This window comes from Penaeus japonicus, unplaced genomic scaffold (assembly GCF_977035675.1).
Source record: "Penaeus japonicus unplaced genomic scaffold, GWHDUDI00000001_assembly GWHDUDI00000026, whole genome shotgun sequence".
Classification (NCBI taxonomy): Eukaryota; Metazoa; Arthropoda; class Malacostraca; order Decapoda; family Penaeidae; genus Penaeus; species Penaeus japonicus.
This window is the reverse complement of record NW_028234428.1, coordinates 26,004,666-26,031,733: the sequence shown is the minus strand read 5'-3', so window position 1 is coordinate 26,031,733 and position 27,068 is coordinate 26,004,666. Positions and strand designations below refer to the sequence as shown.

General features: G+C 41.0%; 1 protein-coding gene across 10 annotated transcripts in view; it reads right to left on the bottom strand.

Annotated features, from left to right (window-relative positions):
* Window positions 1–27,068, bottom strand: part of Lmpt (four and a half LIM domains protein limpet) — a 264,428-nt gene that overhangs the window by 97,962 nt on the left and 139,398 nt on the right. For 9 of the 10 annotated variants that reach the window (XM_086552195.1, XM_086552196.1, XM_086552203.1 and 6 more), the window contains 2 exons: window positions 14,757–14,957; window positions 3,407–3,581 (listed from right to left, as the gene is read on the bottom strand). In XM_086552195.1, coding sequence (XP_086408321.1) covers window positions 3,407–3,581; window positions 14,757–14,957 — 376 coding nt within the window. Of the gene's footprint in view, window positions 1–3,406; window positions 3,582–14,756; window positions 14,958–25,151; window positions 25,511–27,068 lie in introns of those variants that run through there. The other variant, XM_043017012.2, reaches the window with a different exon arrangement.

Genomic DNA, 27,068 nt, shown 5'->3' with positions numbered 1-27,068 from the left:
GTGCAACAAACACGGCAAGGATAACAATGAAAATTGAAAAACTAGTTTTCCAAAAATAGACGACACAAAAAGGCTGTCCTTTTACCGTATTAAACTTTATGTACGAGTATATATATATGTATAATATATATATGTATATATATATATATTATACATATACATATATATGCGTGTGTATATATACGTATATAGAGAGACAGAAACAGATAAATGTGTTTATAAGGATAGTCATATAATCAATAACGACCATAAACTACTCGGCTAAAGTGCAGGAAGCGGGTAACACGAGCCGCCTCCACGGGTTGCTCGCAGGTATTAGCGAGAGAGGGCTAGACACCATAACCTTCCTTTTTATTTCTTTAAAAGCAACACGATATGTGATGATGTCATGTTCCGTCGCTTATAGGCGCTCCACTTTGGGAAATGCGTGACCAAAATTAGAACCGCCAATTAGGTTCCAAGGTGACTCTGAAATTGGCTATCTTAATATTTCCTGCTTGGGCGAAGCCGCTGTATTTAGCCTCGTGACCTTCCGTTTTCTGTTGTTAATGGACTTGGTTTTCTGTTATCAAATTCCCGCTCGAAATGGTTGGGTGGGCTCGATTTTATAGATAACTAATTTAATTTTAACGCTAATTTGAACTTCATACTGATAAAACACAGTTCTAGCAAAAGCGTTCAGCTGAAGTCGAGCCGATTTCGAAATTTCCGACGGGATTCCGCCGTCCTCGAATGCCAGGCGGCCATCACTCATCCTCCGTCTTCGCGCCTGCCATTCTATTTTCCTAACTATTAAGCTCATGGCCTGACTGACGGGGCGGTATCCGAAAAAAAATCTTAATGATGAACTTATTTCTCTTGCGCCGTTCTCTTGACAAGACACAAGAATGTATCACCTTGAGTTTTGCTTCATTTCTCCGTCGGTTGGAGATACTTCGTGTGGCTGGGGACCTAAAATATTACATTCCCGGATGTCACAGTTCTTCCACAGTCGTTGTATTGATGTGAAATACAGCGTGAATCTGTATCATCGCTTGTACTAGTAGTAAACAGTATGCGAAACCAGTATGTTTATTCCAAATATATTCATTTTTCATCCACACTTAAACCTCCATGCCTGCAACAGCATCTGCCACTTCGGGAGGCAATAATAGTTCCTTCTCTCACCTCGTTCACACCGTCAACGGCAACGACAGAGGACTAATGACTCACCCTCCCCGAGAATATATTCTTAATCCGCTGTAGGTCATGAGGCCTCGTCTGTTAGGTCTACACAACAGGTGGTGTCGCCCCCTCGTGCATCACACCCTGCCTCTCAAGGTGGCGAGGTGCCAGTATCATGGGGGTGGGGTGGGGTGGGGGTAAGGGCGGGCTAAGAGGGGAGTAAAAGGAAGGCGAGAGACAGATGGAGATGAAAGAGGGGGGTTGGATAGGGGGGGGGGGGGAAGGAATGTGGGAATAGACAATGTGAGGAGAGAAAAGGCATTTTGGGAGCACACTGAATATACATTATCTGAATGCTTACTGCTTTTGCATTATATATATATATATATATATATATATATATATATATATATATATATATATATATATGTGTGTGTGTGTGTGTGTGTGTGTGTGCGTACATACATATATATATACAAACACACCCACAATACATATATATATATATATATATATATATATATATATATATGTATATATATACACATACATACATATATAAATATATATATATATATGTATATATATATATATATATATATATATATATATATCTATATATATATATGTATGTATATCCATCTCTCTATATATATATATATACACACACACACACACTTATATATATACATATATATATATATATATATATATATATATATATATATATATATATATATATATATACATATACATATGTATATAGATATATATAAATATATATTTATATATATACATATGTATATAGATATATATAAATATATATATATATAAATATATATATATAATATATATTCATACATGTATATATATATGTATATATATATACATATGTATATGTATATATATAAATAAATATATATATATATATATATAAATAAATATATATGTATATATATATATAATATATATATATATATATATATATATATATATATATATATATATATATATATATATATATATATATATATACATATCATATGTATATACAAACACAAACACACATATGCATATGGAGAGAAAGAGAAATTGTACTCATAATCAACAATTTTCCTTGAGCAAAGTACGCCGAAGCCATTACCGCCCCAGCAAAGAAAGTCGTCACAGAAAATGACGGCCTCGCAAGGTCACATAACACGCCGTATTCACGCTGGTGTTTGGGCCTCAAGGCTCGTCGGCGCTGGTGAAACTTGCAGGAATTTCCCTCGGTTGTGACTTTCCCTATGTGGGCATTGCGGCCTTCATCATTCACATTATTATTACCGCAAGTAATGCACTATCGTAGACGGATAGCGAGAGAGAAAGAGGGGGAGGGAGGGAAAGTGAGTGAGGGAGAGGAAGAGGGAGAGTGAGTGAGGGAGAGTGAGAGAGTAAGAGAGAGAGAGAGAGAGAGAGAGAGAGAGAGAGAGAGAGAGAGAGAGAGAGAGAGAGAGAGAGAGAGAGAGAGAGAGAGAGAGGGAGAGGGAGAGGGAGAGGGAGAGCGAGAGGGAGAAAGGAAAATAATGATAATTATGAAATAACTACCTCATCCCTAAATTTAAAAAGTAAGCAACCACACATAAGATAATATTAAAGCAAAAGAAGAAAAAGGTGAAGAAGAAGAAACAGTAACAATCATAATCGTAAGTAACATTACACCGGCAACAACATCACAAAAACAACCTAAAATATCTTTCGCAGTTCACGAGACAACATAGGGATCTCGCGCGATCACATCTGCTACAGGGACATAAGTCCCGAAGTCCTAAATTAACCCTTGGGGACATGACCCATAATAGCATCCACCGCGTCCATACATCACCGGAACCTCCTTGAAGATGTTCTAGAAACTTCTCAAGAACAGCGTGACATAGATAAGCCCCCATCAATTCATGCTGGCAAGAGAGGGATTCGCGGAGGTAAATTATGCAGGCATGTTGTCTACACGCTGCCTACATGGTAAACTGCATAGAGAATGGCTAATACGTGGCATTTTGCATATTTAGGATTGACGCCATAAAGTCTCATTGCTTATAAAACGGTGTTACATATATGGTGTGATAGACTCCTTTGCTGTTTGTTGAATATGTATCGGCGATAGGAATCAGACCATTTCCTTTACGATGTGTTTAACGCAACGGTAGACAAACCACCGTCGTAACAGAAAGAACAACGTATCAAAATCACTCGTGGTACTCACCTGCCCTGAAGATCTCTCCGCAGCCGTCGCAGCGCGTGGCGAATTGGGAGTCATAACAAGGGCCACAGAATATCTTGTCCATCTTGGATCCAAATTGTTTGTCCACGAGGGACACCTGGCACTTGTTGCACAGGAAACATTTCTCATGCCAGTGCTTGTCCTTGTACGACAAATCCTAGAAGATGGAAAAAAATATTCAGTATAAGGAGGATGTAAATATTCTTTAAATAAAGGGTTGTTTGTCAGATAAACAAGCTCTAATGTGTTGGAAAGGAAATACACCCAGGAATGAAATAACCGACACACAAGTTTCCCCACGGAAATACGCCCATACCGGTTGACGATTCCGTTTTCTTTTAGTATGCTCTGCATCATAGAGAATGGGAAAATAGTATGAGTGACTATACTAATATGTCAGTGAACTACAGAGTTACGTTTTATGAATTACAATATTTAGTTGAAATTACATTACAATTACAAACATACTTTGGCACAATATATATGTTTTGGCTACTTGAGTTTAATTCCCATGGTTCAAATCCCCGGAAATCAATTTAACGATATCAAATTCTTGTTTTCCAATTTACGTTTCTCCTTTCATTCTACCACAAGGGTAGTTATAATCAAAGCAGAAAAAGAGACAGATGACAAAACGAAACACATAAAAAACGAAGAAAAAAAAATCACATAAACTCTAAAACTGGCACCATAAAATCTACTCGATCGTCTTTCTAATTTCCTTACATACATACACCCGCACATCCCTTCTCTGCTGATCGAATCTGGACGCACCAAACAGGCCATGCATTCCTCGCAAACCGGTTCGCTACCCGTCACCAGACCATGTAAAGGTACAACGTATTCATTCACTTCACTTCACATACACAAAAAAAGACACACTCACATACACAACACGATACACACACACACACAAACACAGGCACATACACACACACACACACACACACAGACACATACAGACACACACAAACACACACAACACACACATACATTCATATGCAAACAATTCTTACACAAACACATACACGTGTGCGTATTAATATATAAAACTTGAAATTTCTGTAACTGACAAAATTCATAACTATGAAAACCCAGCAACAACACTAAAGTAAATACAAAAATAAGGAAGAGATAAATCTTAATGTGAAAGCATCAACAAATATTGCACAATCAAATTGATTTGGCAATAACATGGCTTGTGACGCTACCAACTGCCCGTGATTTGCCATCTATGTGGGGTCATTAAGACTGTTATTCATAATGGTTGTTTCAATGAAATAATAGAACGTTTTAATAATAGGTCGTTTGTGGTATATCTGTCTGTTTGTAATCCTGTGTTTCCTTATTCTTTTCTCGCTCATTAATTTCATCTTTTTCGCATGGTCTTAGCTATTCTTGTTTCTTATGCCATATCTGACATTCCTTCCCCTCTCTTTTATTCTCATCTCTCTCTCTCTCTCTCTCTCTCTCTCTCTCTCTCTCTCTCTCTCTCTCTCTCTCTCTCTCTCTCCCTCTCAATCTCTTTCTTTATATATCTGTCTATCTCACCCTTCTCTCCTCTCTTCCTCTCCCTCTCTTTTCCCCTCCTTTCTTTTTTCTCTCCCTTTCCTTCTCTCTCACACACACAAACCAACACTCTTTCCCTGACAGATATTCTCTTTATGTCTCCCCCTTAACCCTATCTTACTTAACTCTTTGGCACCATCTCACCACCAACTCACATCTCTGCGCTACGGTACATATATCTTGTGCCTTAAAGGCTTATTTTTATGTACTTGCTCCGCCGTTAGTCCTTGCTCTTTCTTACTGTCTGTATCCGTCTGTTTGTTTATATGTCTCTCTCTCTCTCTCTCTCTCTCTCTCTCTCTCTCTCTCTCTCTCTCTCTCTCTCTCTCTCTCTCTCTCTCTCTCTCTCTCTCTCACTCTCCCTCTATAATCCCATCTCCCTCCCTCTCTCTTCCTCTTTCTCTATCTCTGCCTTTCTTTCCCCTCTCTCTCTTTTTCTTCCTCACTTCTGTCCCTTTCCCTTTCCATTCTTCTTTTTCCTCCTGGTTCTCTCCCTCTCTCTCCTGTATATCTATCATCATTATTTTTACTTATTTTATGTTCACATTATCAGATTTCCTCTGGGGATTTGCACCCGTCCGCGCTAAAGCTGAGCTTGATTATATAGCATTACCTGGCTCAGCTGTATTACTGAAAGGAAAGGATTGTATTTTTGTGTTTATGGACAATAACATCAGCTGAACAGTATCAATGTTCAGATTCGAATTTCGAAGGTTCAATCGCTGATCCTGGGTTCTATTTCAAAGATTTAATGGGAACTTTGGGGCTATGCTACAAGAAAATGATAAGCTGGTGATGTTCGAAAGTAGGTCACTATTTAATGGGTTGGTATTAAAGTCAATTATTAAGTTATTAACTACGATTAACGTGATAATAATCTGTGCCATATTCTCCTTCCCCGATTTCTGCCATGACCTGACCTCTAGCACTGGAGTATAACCCACTTATTCATGCTATACACAGTTCATGAGATCTCGATGTATGGCTCTCAGCACAAGTGGCCGCAAACATCACCTCTTAGCTATTTCCGGGTCACGGCACAGTGCCCATCAAAGCACACGTAAGTCTGGTCTTGCGTCAGTCATATTCTTGGCATTGGTAAGTCTTGGAGGGTCGAAGTGCTGTTGCTTAATGCTCCTCATTTGCTCTCCTTGTTATTTACACGCACTGAGAGTATCCGAAACCCGTCTTGAGGCAAAGCTTTTCGTCCCAAAACTAAAGGCCTCTGCTCATTTGTCTCTCAGTGGGTGATATGTTGCAATAACAGTCCAAGGGGCACAAGCTGGCCGTTGTAGCATTAGCCTTGCTTATCTTTACTGCCCCCATAAAAATTATGGCCAGTCCGATAGCTTCATTATCGGCCGTTCACAGCCGGCATCCGCTCTATGGCACCGCCGACTCCGTTGGTGTAAAATAAGAGGCCATTTTCGGTGTTTTAGCCACGATGTGCTCTTTCCACTCGTTAAATGGACGAAATTCACGTCTCATAATTCCGTTTCGGGGGAATTAGGGCAAGTGGTCTGGCGCGGCTGCGAACGGGTAATCCCATCCGACGCCGCGAAACTGATGCGTCGCAGCAGAGCCAAGAGGGGCGGGAAACGAATCATCTGAACGTTTCAACATTTATGTGCCTCTGACTCTCTCTCTCTCTCTCTCTCTCTCTCTCTCTCTCTCTCTCTCTCTCTCTCTCTCTCTCTCTCTCTCTCTCTCTCTCTCCCTCTCTCTCTCAGTTCCTTCTATGTATCGCTGTTTCGTCGTTGGTTTATCACTGTTATGTTATACATGTATGTACATCCCACCTATAACACTAGGGGAAGCATGAGGTCAGTAACCCTGATATTAGTGTATGTGAGCCGTCAATAACACTTGCCAGTGGTATTTGGTAGGGGGCAAGAGAAGACATTGTGTATATATATATACACTGTATGTGTGTGTGTGTGTATGTATGTATGTATATATAAATATATATATATATATATATATATATGTATATATATATATATATATATATATATATATATATATATATATATATATATATGTGTGTGTGTGTGTGTGTGTGTGCGTGTGTGTATGTGTGTGTGTGTGTGTGTATAAATATGTGTATATCTTATACATATATACATATAAATCGCGTTTTCTATGGCTCACTCCCTTTAACTAGCAATGCCTAATGACAAAGGCTATTTCCTTTCTTAGTGTCATATCTCTACACTCGAGAGTCGATATCGCATAAGGCGGTCGATACCTCATGATGTCTGCCACCTGACACCCGACGTCTGAAACCTGGCACCTTGTACTGGTAGAGTGCCATCGTCATGCATCATTTCCTTCATGCTCTAGGATCATATAAATGTTTTTCTTTGATCTGTCATCACGTATGTTTTACTCTTTTTTTCTTGAGTTCGTATTTCCACTTTCTCTTTCATGTTATTTCTGCTTTTCGTCGTTCCTTATTCATCCTCCTCCTTTTCTCCCTCTGTCTACTTATTCTCCTTTTTTTCATCCTTCTTTTCTTTCCTCTTCTTCTTCTTTCTCCTCCTACTCTTCCTCCTCCTCTTCTTCTTTTTCTTCTCCTCCTCTTCCTGAATCCCCTTCCATCAACTGCTGTTGCTGCTCCTTCTCCTCTTCCTCCTCCTCCTCTTCCTCCTTTACCTCCTCCTCCTCCTCCACCACAACCACCAATACCTCCTCCTCCTCCTCCACCACCACCACCAACACCACCACCACCTCCTCCTCCTCCTCCACCACCACCACCAACACCACCTCCTACTCCTCCTCCTCTTCCTCCTCCTCCTCCTCCTCCTCCTCCTCCACCTCCTCCTCCTCCTGCCCCTCCTCGTCGATGTTATCAGCCAAGCGGCCAGACACTTTCACTCAGGGGCGCAACATCTGGTTTAAGACACCGTTCTCATTTTCTCTCTCTTTATCCCTTGGTCTTATTTCTCTCCATTTATTCTGTTGTTTTGCTTATTTTCCATCTCTTTAGTCCATCTTTTCATTTTGTTTGTTTGTTTCTTAGATTAATGAAAGTTGTAACGAGAAGTGAATAAGTAGATGGGAAGAGAGGTGCGAAGAAAGAGAAAGAGAAAATGAAAATGAAAATAGGTAGATGGCCCTAAAATAGGGGGGTAGAGACGGTAAAATAATAATGAAATAGGTGAGTACAGGTAGAAAAGAAAAGATTGAGTGGGTGATAACAAAAGAAAACGTAATAAAAGGGGATATGAGAAGAAAAATGAAATGGTGGAAGGAACATATATTTTGTATGCAAATGAGGGGGCAAGAGGGCAAGAAATGGCATTTATATGATATATTCTAAACACTCTCACCCGTTTTATTTATCCCTCTGATCCCTGACCCCTGACCTCTGACCTCGTCTCCTTCCCCAACTACTTATCTACCAAGCGACCTAGTCTCAACACAGGTCCTTTCACCCGTGTGTGTGGATTTCTGGCACCTGACTCATTTCCCGGCCTCTCGGTGCCATGACACGGCACTGAGGGGGGAGAGGGGGAGAGGGAGAGGGAGGGATAGGGAGGGAGATTGAGTGAGAAAGAGGGAAAGAGAAGAGGGGAGATAGAGAGATAGATAGATAGAGAGAGACAGAGAAAAAAAAAAAGAAGAAAAGACGCGAAGGATTAATCAAGGAAACAAACAAACAAAAAAAGAAAAAAAATACAAACAAGAAAATAAGAAGAGAGAAGCGACGCACCGACAGACAGAAACTAAAAAGACAAGAATAAAGAGATTAAAAAAATCTCAACTTCCTACCACCCTCCCCCTCCCCCTCCCCCTCCCTCAACCTCACAAACAACGACCCAGGAACACACAAGCAGGAAAGGACGAGACCTCGAAGGCATCTCCAGCAGACGACAGCAGAAACCCTTGGCGAAGTTTGAGCAGACTTTCAAGTACCACTTTACTACCGTCGTTAAGTGGCCAAGCAAGTGCTCTCCGGTGGACGTAAATCTAGCTCGTTTGTTCAGATAATGTTCATGGCTCATTGGAAATGCTGGCTGCTGTGTCCGAGTCTCGCTGGCTGCTCTTGCCTTCTGTTCCTGGGGATTCTTGCATTTTTTTTTTTTTTCATTTTTTATCATTTTTCTTCTTCTCTGTCTTCGTCTTCTTTTTCTTCGGTTTATTTTACATTTTATGTTTCTTCGTCTCTTCTTTATATTCTTATATCATTCTCCCCCCTTTCTTTTTTTATATTTTTGTCTTCTCTTTTTTTGTTTCTCTTTTCTTCTATCTGTCTTCTATTTTTTGTTTCGTTTTTTTTTTTCTCATTTCTTTCCTTTCCATTAATTCTATTTCAATTGTAATCCTCCTTCTCCTCCTCCTCCTCCACTTCCACCTACACCTATACCTTTACCTCCACCTCCTCCTCAGCCTCCGATTCCGATTCCACCTCCTCTTCCTCCGCCTCCGCCTCCGATTCCACCTCCTCTTCCTCCTCCTTCGCCTTCGCCTCTGCCTCCTCCTCCGCCTCCGATTCCACCTCCTCCTCCTCCTCTTCCTCCGCCTCCTCCTCCGCCTCCGATTCCACCTCCTCCTCTTCCTCCGCCTCCACATCCACCTCCTCCTCCGCCTCTGCCTCCACCTCCTCCTCCACCTCTTCCTCCGTCTCCGCCATCACCTCCTCCTCCGCCTCCGTCTCCACCTCTTCCTCCGCCTCCACTTCCTCCTTCGCCTCCACCTCCTCCTCTTCCTCCGCCTCCGCCTCCGTCTCCACCTCTTCCTCCGCCTCCACTTCCTCCTTCGCCTCCTCCTCTTCCTCCGCCTCCGCCTCCGTCTCCACCTCCTCCTCCGCCTTCGCCTCTACCTCCTCCTTCGCCTCCTCCTTCGCCCTCCGCCTCCACCTCTTCCTCCGCCTCCACTTCCTCCACCTCCTCCTCCGCTTCCTCTTCCTCCACCTCCTCCTCCGCTTCCTCTTCCTCCACCTCCTCCTCCGCCTCCACCTCAACCATCGGAATGAAAAATAATGAAGTACGAGAGGAATTTGTTCACCAATACGAATAAAATTTAAAAGAAGGAAAGAAAAAAGAAAAAAAGAAAAAAAAGATTCAGCCACACACAGGGCGATTCTGTGGCGCGGAAAGATAAGAAAACGCAAACGAAAAAAACAACAAAAAAAAAGTACAGAGAAGGAAAGAATCTTAAAGAATCCAAAGCGGAAACACAAAGAGTCAAAGAGACGGGGGAGAAGGGGGAGGGGGGGTTAGGTGGATAGGGGAGGGGGCAGGGGGATGGTTGGTGTGTTTCTCTGAATTTTCTTGATCCACTTTCTCAGACGGGGCAAATTATATATATATATATATATATATATATATATATATATATATATATATATATATATATATATATATTTACACACACATATATATATATCTATACATATATATATATATATATATATATATATATATACATAAAATTTATATAAATATACAAAACAGAGAACATAGATTGATTTGAGAAATTGTTACGTAAATTGTGTCCTATTTTTCTTTGTATATCTATTATGACATTAATTCATCTATTATGATTAGCTTTCATGCCAAGTTTGATGTTGCTTTAAGTTCTTACAATATCCATTTTTCTAGCTATTTTCTCAAAGAATTTCGAAATCCTACGACTGTTCCACTCACTTCCTTATCAGATGTTCAGCAATAACTCGTTGCACTATCTGCATTCTCTATCTCTCCGCCCTCCCAAAGACAAATTCCCCCGCTTTCCTTACATCCAAAATTCAAGAACAAGTGAAGTTTCTAAAATAGAATATGAAAAAGGGATCTTCGACAGAACAGACGTCTCTCACGCGAAGGAGGAGCTTCTTAATTCACCTCAGATGGGACAAAGGCGCGTCTCGAAGTCAGGTGTGCGACCTCATAAGCGAAGCCAAGTGGACCTCGAGCGAAAGTTGAGCGGCGAGAGGGATTGGTTTTCTAGATTTCTCGTTCCAAAATGTTTTTTTTATTCGTTATTATTGTCTTGTATTGTCTTGTCTAGCATTTCCTCATATCTCCATTCTTCTTAATTAGGAACAAAGACAACGGTATAATATATATATATATATATATATATATATATATATATATATACATATATATATATATTTCTTTCTCTCTCTCTCTCTCTCTCTCTCTCTCACTCACATACACCTCCGCACCATATCTAGTACAATGCCCCCACACATTCGGCGACTATTTGGCGAATTCTGACAGCTCAGGAGATACAGGTCGTAACGAAACCGTAGCCAAATTACCGTTGTCAGAAGCCCGGCTTTCCTCCCGCAACCTGCCAGTCTTGTACAGCCTGCCGTGTTGATGTTAGATAGGGTCCTCTGTTAGTTTCTTTCTCTCTATCTTCTTCTTCTTCTTCCTTTTCTCTCTTTCTCCTCCTCCTACTCTTCCTTCTTCCCCTTTCTTTCTCTTTTTCTTCTCTTCCTTCTTCTTCCTTTCTTTCTCTCTTACTTCTTCATCTTCTTCTCCTTCTTTCTTTCTTTCTCTCTTTCTTCTTTATATTCTTTTTTTCTTCTTCATCTTCTTCTTTCTTTTTTCTTCTCGCTGTCATTATTGCGTCTGTCGTGCCACACACGCGTAATGACAGACGAAACGACTGTCATGGTGGCGTGACATACCCGGCCATAGACCTCGAGCCCTTTAGATTTTTTTTTCATGACAGGGTCTGATATCACCACGTTTTGGTAGCGCTGTCATTACGCAATGATTTAAATTAACAATACGATAAACAAAGTTATTCGAAGGGAAATCTCGGCATTAATTCTTTAAATGAAAATAAATCTTCTTAGGGCATATTCTGTTCTGACGATGATTCTGGTGATTGAAAAAAAAAAATCCTTCGCCCTGACCTTTCTATGACCTTGCAATGACCTACGACTTCTACGACCTTTCTATGACCCATCAACCCATGAACTGAGGTCACGTGATCGTCTGCTTCCATTTTGGTAAATCTTGAGTTACATGTCTCTAGAGTCGACACATTTGGCACTCAGACGCGGAAGTGAGATATGTGTACGTGTGGGAGGGACGTGTGAGTCTGGGGAGAGAATGGGGAGGGGGGGGGGTGAAGGTGGGTATGAGAAGGTGGGTGGGTGTATATATATGTATATATATGTATATATATATATATATATATATATGTATATATATATATATATATATGTGTGTGTGTGTGTGTGTGTGTGTGTGTGTGTGTATGTGTGTGTGTATGTGTGTATGTGTGTATTACCGCGACTTGATAACGGTAGCTACATACTTTTCACGAAAGGCTTTTGATGAAAGTTTATGAGCACGGGAGACTCAATATGAGAATGAATGCTAACTAAGTAATAACTAAACAACACGTATGTCATCACACTCCTCTGTCGCAAGCGTTTTGACTGACGCTACAAAGGTCCTGTGCACGTGCCGAGCCCTTTTAAGTGACAGCAAGACCGGAGGCGCAGAAGGCAAAATATGTCGTATAGCCTCAGGAAGTCAAAACAAAGTACCCAGAGGAGGGCTTCTAAATGCAAGATACTATTCACTTATCGCTGAATCTTGCAACTTGTGAACATAAGGTGGACATAATAATAATAATAAACCAACTTGATGTAAACCAAATGGGAATGGAATTAAGTACACTAAACAAATAAAAGAGACACGTGTGGTTTGGCAGTGAGACGCAGACGGTTGGTTATTGTAGTTGGTCTTCAAGAGAGGTAGTTGGCGGGGAAACAGTCGGTCTGGCCTATAAGAACAGTAGGTAACAAGCTATTCTCGGAAAGCAGATAAAAGGCACAGCTATATATGTGATAGTCTATATGTGATAGTCTACACTGATTAGATTCGTGGTAAAATCACATCTATCTGAACTTGTAGGTTGCAGTATCTTATGGTTATAAACAATCATTCGCTTGTTTTTTTTTTAATGCATGATATCTAGATACTTGTTACTTAATGTTTATGTGATATCATTCAGTGAGAAAGTATGTGCATAAAGGTATGTTTATATAGCCAATTTCTATGGTTAATCTATCGATCTCCTTTGCTGATAATCAAACGACGTCCATCAATTAAATTTTTAAAAAGACATTGAAGATTTATAGCATCAAAATACAAGTGCCATATAAAATATTAAAAAAACTGCTCACTCTCTAAATATAGATAGTTTGAAATACTATGCCTGTAGACTTGCAATATCTAAAACCTTCATCATCATAATTATGCTTAAAGAGAGAGTGAAAAAAAAGAAACAATCAACAACAAAAATAACAAAGAAAAATAACACTAACTAACCTATATCTTTAACACCGCGAAGATTTAATAAGTTGGGAAGGAGTCCCAGCACCTTATGTACTTGAAAAAAATGGATGATTTATGGCCTACGCGCCTCGGATGGAAGGAAAAAACGGCCAACACATTAAATCTACGACATGCTAACATCAATCAGTTGTTTTGGAGCATAGGGAAGGGGGTTCATCTTAATATCTTTAAATGTGAAATATAGAGTGACGATTCTACGATATTTATTTTTGTCAGCGGTATGAAAATCCGTATTCGATTGATTTGATGTCGAGCGGTTCGCGCTAAATTTGTAAAATAGTAGTGTGTTTAGGATCATTACATAATCATGTAAGTCTCGTTTTTAAGTTATTTTTTTCACCATGATTGAATGAAATGAGACACAGAGCGTATCCAAATAGTAGGTTCGTAAAAGAAAAATAGATACACACACGAATAAACACACAGAGAGGACCAAGTGATCACGACGTGGTAAGCACGACAGAAATTCAATGCATGTCATGCTTGCTTTGCCAAGAAAACATAGTGGTATCTTAAACATACCCATTAAATGTTTAGATTTAATGATATTACCGTTTAAATCAAATATAAAGACCGTAGATCTAAGCAATGGTAAAAGACATTTCATTCTCATCTTCAAAAGGAACAGGTTTGTAAAGGGAAGAATTTCGTCTACAGTAAGATTCGTTTTTACATTAGTTACCGCGGAAGTTACTCAGAAGAAAATGGACCCTCGCCTTTTAACGGATGGTTAACTTAGATATATTCGGAGGTTCCCTTCCAAATATCTGGATATGGACATTCTTCTATGGTAAAAATAATTCCAATTTAATGGCAATGAAAGAGTTAACTAAAACTGCTGATTGAGATAATAAGAATATAAACTGCATGATGCATCTATCTACCTACTATATGACTACAACAAAATCATCTCAAGTAACGACATAGAGGTACAGTACACCTTCATATATCTTCATGAATTAAAATATCGTGAGCTCAACATCCTCCATCTACTCAACCATCCCCTCCCTTTGAAAAACAATTATACATACACGTCTGATAATGAGTGAAAAAAAATAAGAAAACTTGAAAAGAAGACGAGAAAGAGAGAAGTACAAACGCATATCCTAGAGTTGATGTCGATGGCATATACAGTGCATGTAATATTATAGTATAGATGGTATTATTGTAGATGTATTATCGTAGTAAATATAGTATTACCCTATATGTATAATAATAAATGAAAAAAAGAAGAAAATTCCAGAAGAAAAAAAGGTAAAGATGAAAGCACTTGGATTCGATATCGAGAGCATATATATACATAGTATCAATATATATGCATTATTATAGCATAGATAATATAATTATACATGCATTATCAGAGTACAGATAGTATCACCATACATGTATAATAATAAATAAAGATTTTAAAAAATGTAAGAAGTCAGACTTACCTTGGAGTCAATGCCGATGGTTGTGTTGCAATCCTCGCAGGTGTTGGCGAAGACAGCCTCGTAGCACTTGATGCAGTAGGGATGGTCATCCTTCAGGACGTAGCGCTGCCCAGTGAGGGACTCGTCGCACTGCCAGCAACAGAAGTGGCCCGAGTGCCAGTCTTTGGACATGGCTTTGGTGTATTCCCCGCTGAAAATGAGCTGCGGGAAGAGAGGGAGAGAGGGAATCGTGGTTAGAGAGAGCGTACTTTGGAAGATGGACCTGGATAGAATGAAGATAGATAGGAGAAGATAGAGAGACTATAGAAGGATAGGAGAAGATAGAGAGACTATAGAAGGATAGGAGAAGATAGAGAGACTATTGAAGGATAGGAGAAGATAGAGAGACTGAAGAAGGATAGGAGAAGATAGAGAGACTATAGAAGGATAGGAGAAGATAGAGAGACTATAGAAGGATAGGAGAAGATAGACTATAGAAGGATAGGAAAAGATAGAGAGACTATAGAAGGATAGAAGATAGAAGGACACATGGAGAGTTGATTAGATAAAGGAGAGAAAGATAGAATAATAAAAGATGGACATGGACAATTGAATAGATAAAAGTTTAAACTAAATTAAATATACTAATGCAGATAGAAACAAACAAACATACAAGAATATATAAATAAACATAGTGCGAAGTTTAATATCAAGTGACGTTGAACCTAAGAACAAAAATACTAAAGCTATTTCAAGAATGGTTAAAGAGAAAAAAAAAAACAAAAACAGAAAGTTGTAAGATACGGATCCTGACACTGTTCTTCTTGTCAGGCCAGAAATATTGCGTCGCTTTCGGTATTGAGAAAAGATTTAGGAGGTCACCGAAACGCGACTTCTGTCACGCGCATTTCGATCATAAATCTTTTTGCGTTCTTGTCGCGCCATTTAGCTCTCACCGTGTAATTACCAACACTGTCTATAAATTCATCCATTTGTACCCGTCCTGACAGAATCACTCCATCTTTCTCTCTCTCTTTCTCTTTCTCTCTCTCTCTCTCTCTCTCTCTCTCTCTCTCTCTCTTCCTCTCTCTCTCTCTCTCTCTCTCTCTCTCTCTCTCTCCCCGTGTCGCAGGATCAAAAGAACGACCCATCACAGAGCCAAAACAAATGAATCCAGCGAGGCGTGTCGAGCGCGCTAACTTGCACCAAACCTTCCCTTCGTAACCTGTCAACAAGTACCATTTATCCTCTGCTACCTGTCAACAAGTAGCTCGGATTCCAAGGACGACCATCAGTCATGAAATTACGCGAAACCACATATTTTCGATCTCCTTTTATTTTAATGTTTTCAGAACACATCTCCGTAGGATATCTGTGTGTTCTGATAACCAGTCCACCATATCAGAGCGTACGCATCCGGTGTCCGAGCGTATGTGTTTATGTTCGTGTCTAGAGAAGATTTTCTTATGGTGTGGTGTGCATAAACATGTAGGCACATATGCTGTGAATGCATTACATATGTATATGTAGACGGTATAATACTTAGAGACTATCCGACTATCTACCAAAGGCTCGATATCATACACGAAAATATTGTTTGATTACCGCATGGTAGTCTGGTAATCTGGCAACGGTTTGACAACACCATCGAAAATGTAATTTGAACGCCGAGTCAACGGGTATTACGGGGACCGTTAACATACCCAGTATTGTGACATGACATACCAAACATATGCACTGTCTTGAGCGAAGAGAAGTGGCAGGGGGTCCTCGCCAAGAGCAATAGAAGGGAAACATGAATACCTTAAGTAACCGTCACTTCCCCCTCAGAACGAAGCGTGGAATAAACACAAGAAACACACATACGCACAAATATACAATGATCTATATACCTATGTTACTTTTTCTCTCTCTTTCTCTCTCTCTCTCTCTTCCTTTCTATCTATCTATCTATCTATCTAGAGAGAGAGAGGAGAGAGATAAAGAGATAGCGAGATACAGAGATAAAGAAAGAGGGAGGAGATAGATAGATAGATAGATAGAGAGTAATATATATATATATATATATATATATATATATATATATATATATATATGTGTATATACTTGTGTGTATATATATATATATATATATATATATATATAATATATATATATATATATAGAGAGATATATAGAGATAGAGAGAGAGAATGGGAGAGGAGAAGAAGAGAGAAGAGAGAGAGTGAAGAGGAGGAGGAGAGGGGGAAGAGAGAGAGATAGAAGAAGAGAGAGAGAGAGAAAGAGAGAGAGAGAAAGAGCGGGAGAGAGAGAGAAGGGGAGAGAGAGAGAGAGAGAGAGAGAGAGAGAGAGAGAGAGAGAGAGAGGAGAGAGAGAGAGAGAGAAGAGAGAGAGAGAGAGAGAGGAGAGAGAGGGGAAGAGAGAGAGAGAGAGAGAGAGAGAGAGAGAGAGAGAGAGAGAGAGAGAGAGAGAGAGAGAGAGAGAGAGAGAGAGAGAGAGAGAGAGAGAGAGAGCGAGAGAGAGAGAACCCAAGAGGGGCAGACCTGGCATGAATCAAGAGTGTGAACTCGAACACACGGTATAAATATATCTGATAGAGCAGGTGGCAACTACTAGTCTCGCGGGCGTGTGCTGCTGCTTTCGGGCGGAGTGTGGGCGGCTTGTGGGTATGGCTTGTGGTGATGGGTTGTGGGTGTGGGGTATTGGTATGGTTAGTGGTGATAGGTTGTGAGCATGGGTTGTGGGTGTGGGGTATTGGTATGGTTTGTGGGTATGGGTTGTTGGTATGGTTTGTGGGTATGGGTTTTTGGTATGGTTTGTGGGTATGGGCTATTGTTATCGGCTGTGGGTATGGGTTGTGAGTATGAAGTGTATGTGTGGGTGTTTAGTGTGAGTTTTAAAGTATGTAACTGTGCGGATTTCACAAAAGTGTGCATAATGTTATCAGAACATTTGTTATTCAAAGATGATGTGTAAATGTGAACCTGAGTAAGTGTGAATAAGTCTGAAAGTGAATGAGTAAATGAATGCGTAACTGTGTGTATGACGTGTAGTTGTATTTGTTGTATTCAACGGGATTCGTGTTGTTGTATTTGGTAGTGTGTTGCATGTGAAGTTGCATTAGGTAGTATACTGTATATGTTGTTGCATTAGGTAAATGTACTGTATGTGTACGTCCAGTGAAAAAAGGAAGGAAATGAGAATGAGGTAATGAGTGATAACAATAATGAGTGAGTGATAATGAGGCCCCATAACGGTAGTGGTAACGAAGAAGGTAATTTCTTAAAAGGTAATGAGGTCGGTAAAATGCTGTCGTTGATGGCTGGTAAAGGGATGAGTTGTAGGTGGGTTATGAGGTATAATGAGAGGCTAATGAGAGAGGGCTAAAAAAAAAAAAAAAAAAAAAAATACACACATGGTGAGAAGAGAGCAGAACAAGAACGGGGAATCAGAAGAATACATAAGAAGAATAGGAGGAGGAGGATGAAGATGGGGAGGAGGAGGAGGAGGAGGAGAAGAAGGAAGTGGAGGAAGAGAAAGAGGATGAACAGAAGGAGGAGGAGGAGGATGAGCAGAAAGAGGAGAAGGAGGAAGAGGATGAAGATGGGGAGGAGGAGGAGAAGGAGAAGGAGGAAGAGAAAGAGGAGGAGAAAGAGGAGAAGGAGGAGAAGGTATAGAGTAAGGAGGAGAAGGAGAAGGAGGGGGAAAAGGGTGAGGAGGACGAGGAGGAGAAGAAGAGGGAGGAGGGGGAAAGAGAAGAAAGATACGATATATATACACACAGAGTAAATACTACCTTATCTTATCATGTGAAAGGGGAGAGAGGAGATAAAAAGAAAAAAAGAATAAAAAAAAGAAAGAAAAAAAAAGAAAAAAAGAATAAAAAAAAGAAAGAAAAAAAAAAGAAAAAAAGAAAAGCAAGCTCACAAGAAGGAGTACTATTTTTGGCTCTTTCCCCTCTCTCTTAAACCACGCCCACCCGCCCACCAGCCCGCCCGTAGCTCGCCCGCTCCGCATCCTGACGCCCCAAAATACCAACTGTCGACTTCTCAAATCTCTAGCCTTTAAATTCGCATTTCCCTTCTCTCGTCTCCATGCCAACTCCCCCGGCCCGTGCCTCCTCTCTCACTCTGGCCTTTCAAACTCCCTCGCCGCCCCCCTTTCTCTCTCTCTCTCGCTTTCTCTCTTTCTTTCTTTCTCTCGCTTTCTCTCTCTCTCTCCCTTTCTCTCTCTCTCTCTTTTTCTTTCTCTCTCTCTCTCTTTCTCTGTCTTTATTTCTGTCCCAATATGTCTGTCAGTTTGTCTGTCTGTCTGTTTATCTCTCTCTCTCTCTCTCTCTCTCTCTCTCTCTCTCTCTCTCTCTCTCTCCCCCCCCCCTAACATACACACAGTCTATATTCAAACTCTATATTTAAGCTCAATATTTCATATAGATCAATGATTCTAAGCAAGAATAAACATCACTATCCAGAGCCCGTTGCATTAATCACATTATAAGAATGACGTCACGCTTGCTTTATCAGCAACGCTAATTATCACCACCGCCACCAATTATGCTAATTGCCATAATAACTACACATACAATAATGATGCCTGACAACTGACAACTGACACGACAATACACCCTGTCAATCACTTGATCATTATATCGTTTCATGTTATCTTGCCAGGATATAAACCCGCATAAATGAAAGAAAGTAAGTCCCAAACAACAACAACAACAAAAAAGATGAGACAAGAAAACAACAACACCAACAATAACACCGATAACAAAAAAATAGACAAGAAAACAACAACACCAACAATAACACCGATCACAAAAACACCAAACAAAACACGAACGCAAGAAGCAAGCAGAAGGAGAAACAGAAGAAGATCAAACAGCGAATCGAAGTTGGACCAGGTGTTTAGAGGCGACAAGGCGGCCATTCAGAGTCGGAATGCGTTGCCCAAACAAATTGTTGAAAAATGATCAACAGACAGTGTAGATTATAACAAACGTGAGTGAATAAGACCACACCCGCGCTGGCTGCTGTGATTTTACTACTTTCATTACTATTACTATTGCTACTGCTGCTATTATCATCATTATTCTTATCATTATTATTCTCATTATCATTATTGCTATTATTATTATCGTTGTGTTGTTGTTAAAATGATGCAGCTTGGTTCTGAATCAATCTTGTTTTCATGAGAAAGTGTTTCCTATTTGCTTCTGTATCTACCTTAACTTACATTATTAATTTGAGTCATGTATGAATCCATTTATTCATATCATAAGTGAATGATTATCAGAGAGGAAATACACGAAGAGAAAGAAGAAGAGGAAAAACAATGAAAAAACTCGAAGACAAATGAAAAGCAATTAACAACAGACAAACGAGAGGTTTAAAAAATGGGGCCGACTGATTGAAGAAAAAAAGAAGAAGAAAGAAAGAAAGAAAAAAAACGAAACAAAAAAAGAAGTACACGAAACAAAAAGGAACACAAGAAACAAACAAACAAACCAATAAGAAAGAAGCGAAGGAACAAGAACAACAAGATTACACGAAAAAGAAAGCCCCCCCCCAAAAAAAAAAAAAAAAAAGGAAATAAAAAAACAACAACAAAAAACGACACGAAGAAGAAACAGAAAAATAACTAAAATACAGCCCTTTTCACTGACACTTCCGCTCAGCATGACAGGTGAAGCCTTCAACCCACTTCGCGTCGCTTAACGAACCTTAGAGTAAACACAATGACAACCACACACACTCCCAAGCGTTTAGAATTACGAGCAGTTTATTCAGGAAAAAAATACACGATCGAAAAATGAGAGATAAACACATGACAAACAACATCGATAAAGCAATGCTATATATATCTTTTTTTTCTTTTTTTTATGCTGTAGTTTTATTTTTTATTTATTTATTTTTTCAAGCTGTAGTAGAATTATTCGAAATTACTGTTTTATGTGATCTGAATACATTTTTTCCCTTCTTCTTTCTCTCTGTTTCACTTAAACATACACACGCCCAGACTTCAAAATTTAAGCAATGAACAAACAGAAATAAATGTTTAACATTTATTTCTACCGAAACAAAATAAAATTGTGAATAATAATAAGAAAAACACAATACAGGTTTCTCGTATAAACTTTCTTGAACATCTGTGTGTACACAACCTTTCCCCTCCCCCATCCTCCTCCCTGCCTCCCCTCTCCCTCCCTCCCTCCCTCAGCATTTGACTGTAAACACCCTCTCCTTCGCGTGAGGCCAACACTACTTCTATACCACCTTGAAGAGTGACCCTGACTCTCGCTCGTTCTACTCTTTCTCTCTCTCTCTCTCTCTCTTTCTTTTTCCCTCTTCTCTCTCTCTCTCTCTTTCTTTCTCCCTATTCTCTCTCTCTATCTATATTTCTCTCTATCGCTTTCTATCTATATTTCTCTCTCTCTCTCTCTTTCTCTCCTGTTGTAACGTTTCCCTCTCTCCCTTTCTCTCCTGCTCTACTGTTTCTCTATTTTTTTTTCTCTTGTTTTCCTCTCTCTCTTTCTCTTCTGTTATACTATTGCGCTATCTCTTTTTCTCATGTTCTAATCTTTCCCTCTCCCTTTCTTTTTTGTTTTACTCTCCTGCTCCCCCTCTCTCTCATTCTTTTTCTCCTAGTCTAATATTTTTTTCTCTCCCCTGTTTTACTTCATTCTCTCATATTCTACTCTTTCTCTGCTCTTCTAATCTTTCTTTCCCTTTTTTTCTCCTCACTTACTATTGCTCTAACTCGTTCTTGTTATCTTTTCCCATATGTGTCTCATATTCTTGCCCTTACATACTCTCTCTCTCTCTCTCTCTCTTTCCTCATTTTTCTCCTATCTCTCTTGCAACTCTTTTCTCCTTTTCGTTCTTTTCTCCCCCACCCGCCATGTCTCTCTTTCTCTCTCTCTCTCATCATTCAAAATAATTTTCTTTAATCATCGTAATCATCTTCATCATCGTATATTCCTCTTCTCAAAATATGTCATAATTTTCCACCAAACTCTCTTGTCTTTTCTCCTCTTTCTTCTCTTTCACTCTCTTTCATCTCTCCATGTCTAATTCCTTTTATTGTTCGAGAGCTTTCATGACGTCATAGTCATTCATTAAAGGGTTCATTGAGGACATAAATAAACCTTAGTCATCGAGGCTCATCATTCGGGGATGTAACTCTATTGTGATGCTTAAGGGTTGTGGCTGTATGTGCGTCTCTCTATCTACGTTTATACTGGCGCGAGAACATGTGGATAAATACACACGCACATGCACGCACACACGCACGCACGCACACACACACACACATACACATACCCACACCCAGATACCCATACCCTACACCCCACATACCCACAAACCCATACACCCACACCCCCATACCCCCCACACACCCACACTGACATACCCCCCCCACACACACACACCCTACACCCCCCCATACCCCCCCACACACCCATACCTCCCCCCCACACACACACAAACCCCTCTTTCCTCTTTCCTCCCCCGTCTCTGGTACAAGGGGGAGAAGGCATCGTTTATTTTAAGACTCTACACATGGACCTTCAGAGATCTTGAACAGTCTGAGGCCTCAACTTGAACATGAGTGCAAACTTAGTGCGAGGGACTTAGGTGGTTGTTGTTGTTTGTAGTATCTTTGTACGTGATTTTTGTTGGCGTTTTTGGTAGTTTCCGTATCGTTGGCGCGGTTTTTCGGTTGATTTTTTCCCTTCTGGAAATGGTGGGAGAGAAACGGTGGGGGAGAGAAAGAGAGGGAGGGAGTGGGAGAGAGAAAGGGAGAAGGGAGAAGGGAGAAGGGGCGAAGGGGAGAAAGAGAGAAAGGGAGAAGGGAAAAAAAGAGAAGGGGAGAAGGGAGAGAGAATGAGGCAGAGAGCGAAAATTAGACAGAGAAAGAGAGAGAGAGAGAGAGAGAGAGAGATAATGAGAGAGAGAGAAAGAGAAAGAGAGATGTAATGAGAGAGAGAAAGAGAACGATGAGAGGGAGAGACAGAAAGATGAGAGAGAGAGAGAGATTTAGAAACAGAGGAAGAAAGAGAAAGAGACCACAAAATATCACATCCCACAAACCATAAACAATACAGGGATAGAAAAAAGAAAAAAAGAAAATAAAAACTTCTTGAGAAAAGTCCCTATCTGCTTGAAATATCACAACCCAAACAACAAGATAAAGATCGGATTTCACGCACCCACATCGAACATCACCGAAACACTTGCAACCAGGGACCCCCTCGCTTCCCCCCCCCCCTCCCCATACGACCACGATAGGCACAGGCCAAGATGATGTGTTCACATTATTCCGTTGTAAAAAAACAACAGTTCTATTTACTGGAGTATGGATAGGGGACTTGGGGAAAGGATAGGGAAAGGGGGAGGGGGAGGGGGAAGGGGAGGAGGGATTCAAATACAATATACACTTTTATCTATCCTGCAGAGAGGATAACGACCAGTGGAAAGGAGTGAGAATAAGGTTCCTAGCGGTATCTGAAACATGGACAATTAAGGAAGGAAGAAAGGAGGGATAGCAAGAGAGAGAGAGAGAGAGAGAGAGAGAGAGAGAGAGAGAGAGAGAGAGAGAGAGAGAGAGAGAGAGAGAGAGAGAGAGAGAGAGAGAGAGAGAGAGAGAGAGAGAGAGAGGAGAGAGAGAAGAGAGAGAGAGAGAGAGAGAGAGAGAGAGAGAGAGAGAGAGAGAGAGAGAGAGAGAGAGAGAGAGAGAGAGAGGAGAGAGAGAGGGAGGAGAGAGAGAGAGAGAGAGAGGAGAGAGAGAGAGAGAGAGAGAGGGAGAGAGAGAGAGAGAGAGAGAGAGAGAGAGAGAGAGAGAGAGAGAGAGAGAGAGAGATGGAGAGAGAGAGAGAGATGGAGAGAGTGAGAGAGAGAAGTAGAGAATGAGAAAGAGAGATAGAGAGAGAGATGGGAGAGAGAGAGAGAGAGAGAGAGAGAGAGAGAGAGAGAGAGAGAGAGAGAGAGAGAGAGAGAGAGAGAGAGAGAGAGAGAGAGAGAGAGAGAAAGTTGTAAAACCAATAAATTATTTACCTTCGTATGACACCTCGTGGCAGGCACCTCGGGAGGATGTGACACCATGTGATATTGGAAAACTTTGTGTCATGCATAAGTACCATAATGTGAATATATGTATATATGTATATATGAATATATGCAGATATATATTGTATAAATGTATGCATAATCCTACAGCTAAATAACTGATCGATGTCTCTCATATATCATGAAGTGAATTCCGAAGCTTACACACATTGCCAAGAAAATGTGAAATGCAATGTTTCAACTAAATTCTAACTAAGTAAATTCTAACTTCTGACTTGGATTGTGAAAGTCGTGAGGCTAGATTGGGAATAATGATAAAAAAATGAGTAAATAGGAAAATGAGGAGACTTAATGAGTGAAAAGGAAAGATAATGAGAGGATATGAGACGTAAGAAGCGGTACACGAAAACCCTTGCTTTTAAAATGCATTTATACTTCTATGTAAAGAACGTAAAAATGACACTGTATTTCTTCTGTCAAGCAAAAAGGGGATACGAGAGTATGTAGAAATGTACAAAAAAGTATCATTTCGTAAGAAAAGATAACTAACAGTATTATGCTACAGCTTCGTGAATTATCAACCGCATGTAGAATGTAATGTAGGAATTAGAATAATATTGATGGAACCGAGAGTTACGCTTTTCCTTTTCAGAACATACTGATATCACCATCATGTAACACCCGCTCTTCGGGAATGTTAAAAAAAGGGGCTAAATTCTTCATCTCTTTAGTCTAACGAGTATGGCAATTTCAGTATTAGCTCTAATAGCATGTGCAAAAAAAATGTTTGCCTTTTAGCGATATGTCACGACTAAACCTATAGGCCTATAGCGCGAACGTTTTAAAGCTCTCGTAATGATCCAGAAAAACAAACCATTGCCTAAACTCTGTCGTCTGCGTAGCCGGCCTGTCACAACCGCCGTTTTTTTGTTTGTTTAGAACCCATTTTCACGCGGGAGACTTTCTTCTTTACTCTCCTCCTGTTTCCTCTTCGAAAAAAACAAAAGACTAGCACTGTGCGTCTACGAATTTGAGGTGATTCGAAAATGGTTGTTTCGAGCACGAGACGATGCGCTTCGAAGGGCCATGTGAGAGACCCGGATGAGAGGCGGATCCTAAGGGTGCCATGAGGGTAGGAAGGGATGAGCGAAAGTGCTGCAGTGAGATATGATAACACAGCGTGTCACTTTGGGAGATGATTGGAGCGGCACTGTAGAAGATAGTGCCACACAGTGCCGCCGTGAGGGATGATGAGTCAAAGTGCCACAAAGAGAGATAGCCACGCGCGAAGGGCGCAGTGAGAGATGGTGCCTAGGACGGTGCCTGTATCCTCCCGAAGGTGCCATACCCGAGGTTCTCCTTGTTCTCCCCATTCGTCGCTTCCACGATCTCCATCATCGGTCCCTCCACAAGACCTCCATCGGACTCGAATGTTTCGGTCGTTATCACCCTCTTCGTGGTCTTCTTGGTGCCCCCCTTTTTGGTGATCTTGGTTGTGGTTACTTCAGCCATGGTGCTTAGCGAGGTGTGTCGGCGTGTGTGTGTTTACAAGGTGTGGTCACTGGGTGGTGCACACGGGACGGTCGAGAGAGCGCACTGAGCACCTAAGGCAGCGAGGAGCGACTTGGTGATGAGCACACCAGCACGGGAGACGGTGTGAGGACCGGCCTTGGGGACCCACTACGCGCGCCCGCCCTCGGCCACGGGCGTATGGGAGGTTGAGGGGAAAGGGGGAGGGGGGAGGGGGGGAGGAGGAGGGGCGCGGGGCACGGGGTGGCGGAAGTGTGCGCTGCCCCCTCCATGCTCTCCCGTGCCAAAACCTTCCGCCTCTTTGCTCTTTTTTCTCTCCCCCTCCTCCTTCTTCCCCTCTCCCCTCTCCCCCTAGTGTCTCTGCCTTCGTTTGATTTCGAGGGGGAATGTGGGTCAGGACGGCGGTCGGTGGGCGTGTCGGCGGGAAATATAGATAATGGCTCGTCTTGTGCCGTGGGGGTCATTAGTCAGGTTGTTGAGGAGTAGGAGGGGGGCGGGGAAGAGGGGTCTTACCCTCGCCTATCCCCCTTCCCCCATACTTCCATTGCGCCTGTGTTTTTGTCTGACGTGATATGTTGGCAACCATGCCCCCAGCCCCTCCCCCCCTCCCCTCCCTCTTCATGCGAGTCTCGACGTCTGATTGGTTCAACCGAGTTCATAAGACAGTCGCTGATTGGTCGGTCTCTCTCCCCGGCTTCAACCTCCATGCCAAACTTCATATCTTTTCCCCATTTCTGCAAAAGGAGCTATTTTAGAAAGTGCAACAACTTGGGTCACAACTCCGTATCCTTGGTGAAGGTCTTGCGTCCTGCCTTGCCCTCTTGCAACCTTCTCTCGCCTCACCATTGCTCGCTGTGGCTTCGACCTGCTTGCTTATGGGGGCGTCACTGACTCGGTGAATATGTTGTGTTCGACATGCTGGTCTTGGTGAACATGCGGCATGTTTCCCGATCAACATGTGATTGAGTTATTTCACATGCATGGCTAACCCGTCACTGACCTGGTGAACGTAATGATTGTTCTGATCTCGGGTTAATAATTTTCACTTGTTAGTCTTGGATTTCGAGAGGGGGGGGGGATATTCCAGGCACTTAGGTAAGGACTACAAGGAAGGTAATAAAAGGATCTGTGACACTTAAATAAAGTGATCGAAAAATAATTTCTTATCTTCTTGCTGAATTAAGATAAGAATAGTTTAGTCACGGGTAAATATAGGTATGAGTTCCTGATGAATTTGGATCGAAAGGTGAGCGAATATCTAGCTGGTAGACATAGAGTGTATAGGCGTTAAGTGGACAGATAACAAACAAGTGGTGATTGGGCATTCAGAAGATTATAACACAGGGCAGCTGTGCTAACAGAAACGGCGGGTAGTGATGGCGGGTGTAAAGAGGAATTAAGATTTTTCTTTATTTCTCTCTTTCTCTATGTCTCTCGCCCTCTCTCTCATTCTCCCACTGCCTGCCTGCCTGCCTGAATGTCTGTCTATCTAGCTCTCACCCTCTCAGTCTCCCTCTATCGATCTGTCTGTCTATCTGTCTACTGCCTGTCTATCTCTCTCTCAATCTGGTGGTAGTAAAAACAAAAACAACAACAACAATCACATTATCACATTATGTAATTCGAACCATCCACAAACACCCTAATCTAAACTTCCGTAAAATTGAAGTATGTGTTATATATCGCATGGATCTTAATGCAACTACTTATTCTTAACAAATATAAAAACATATTA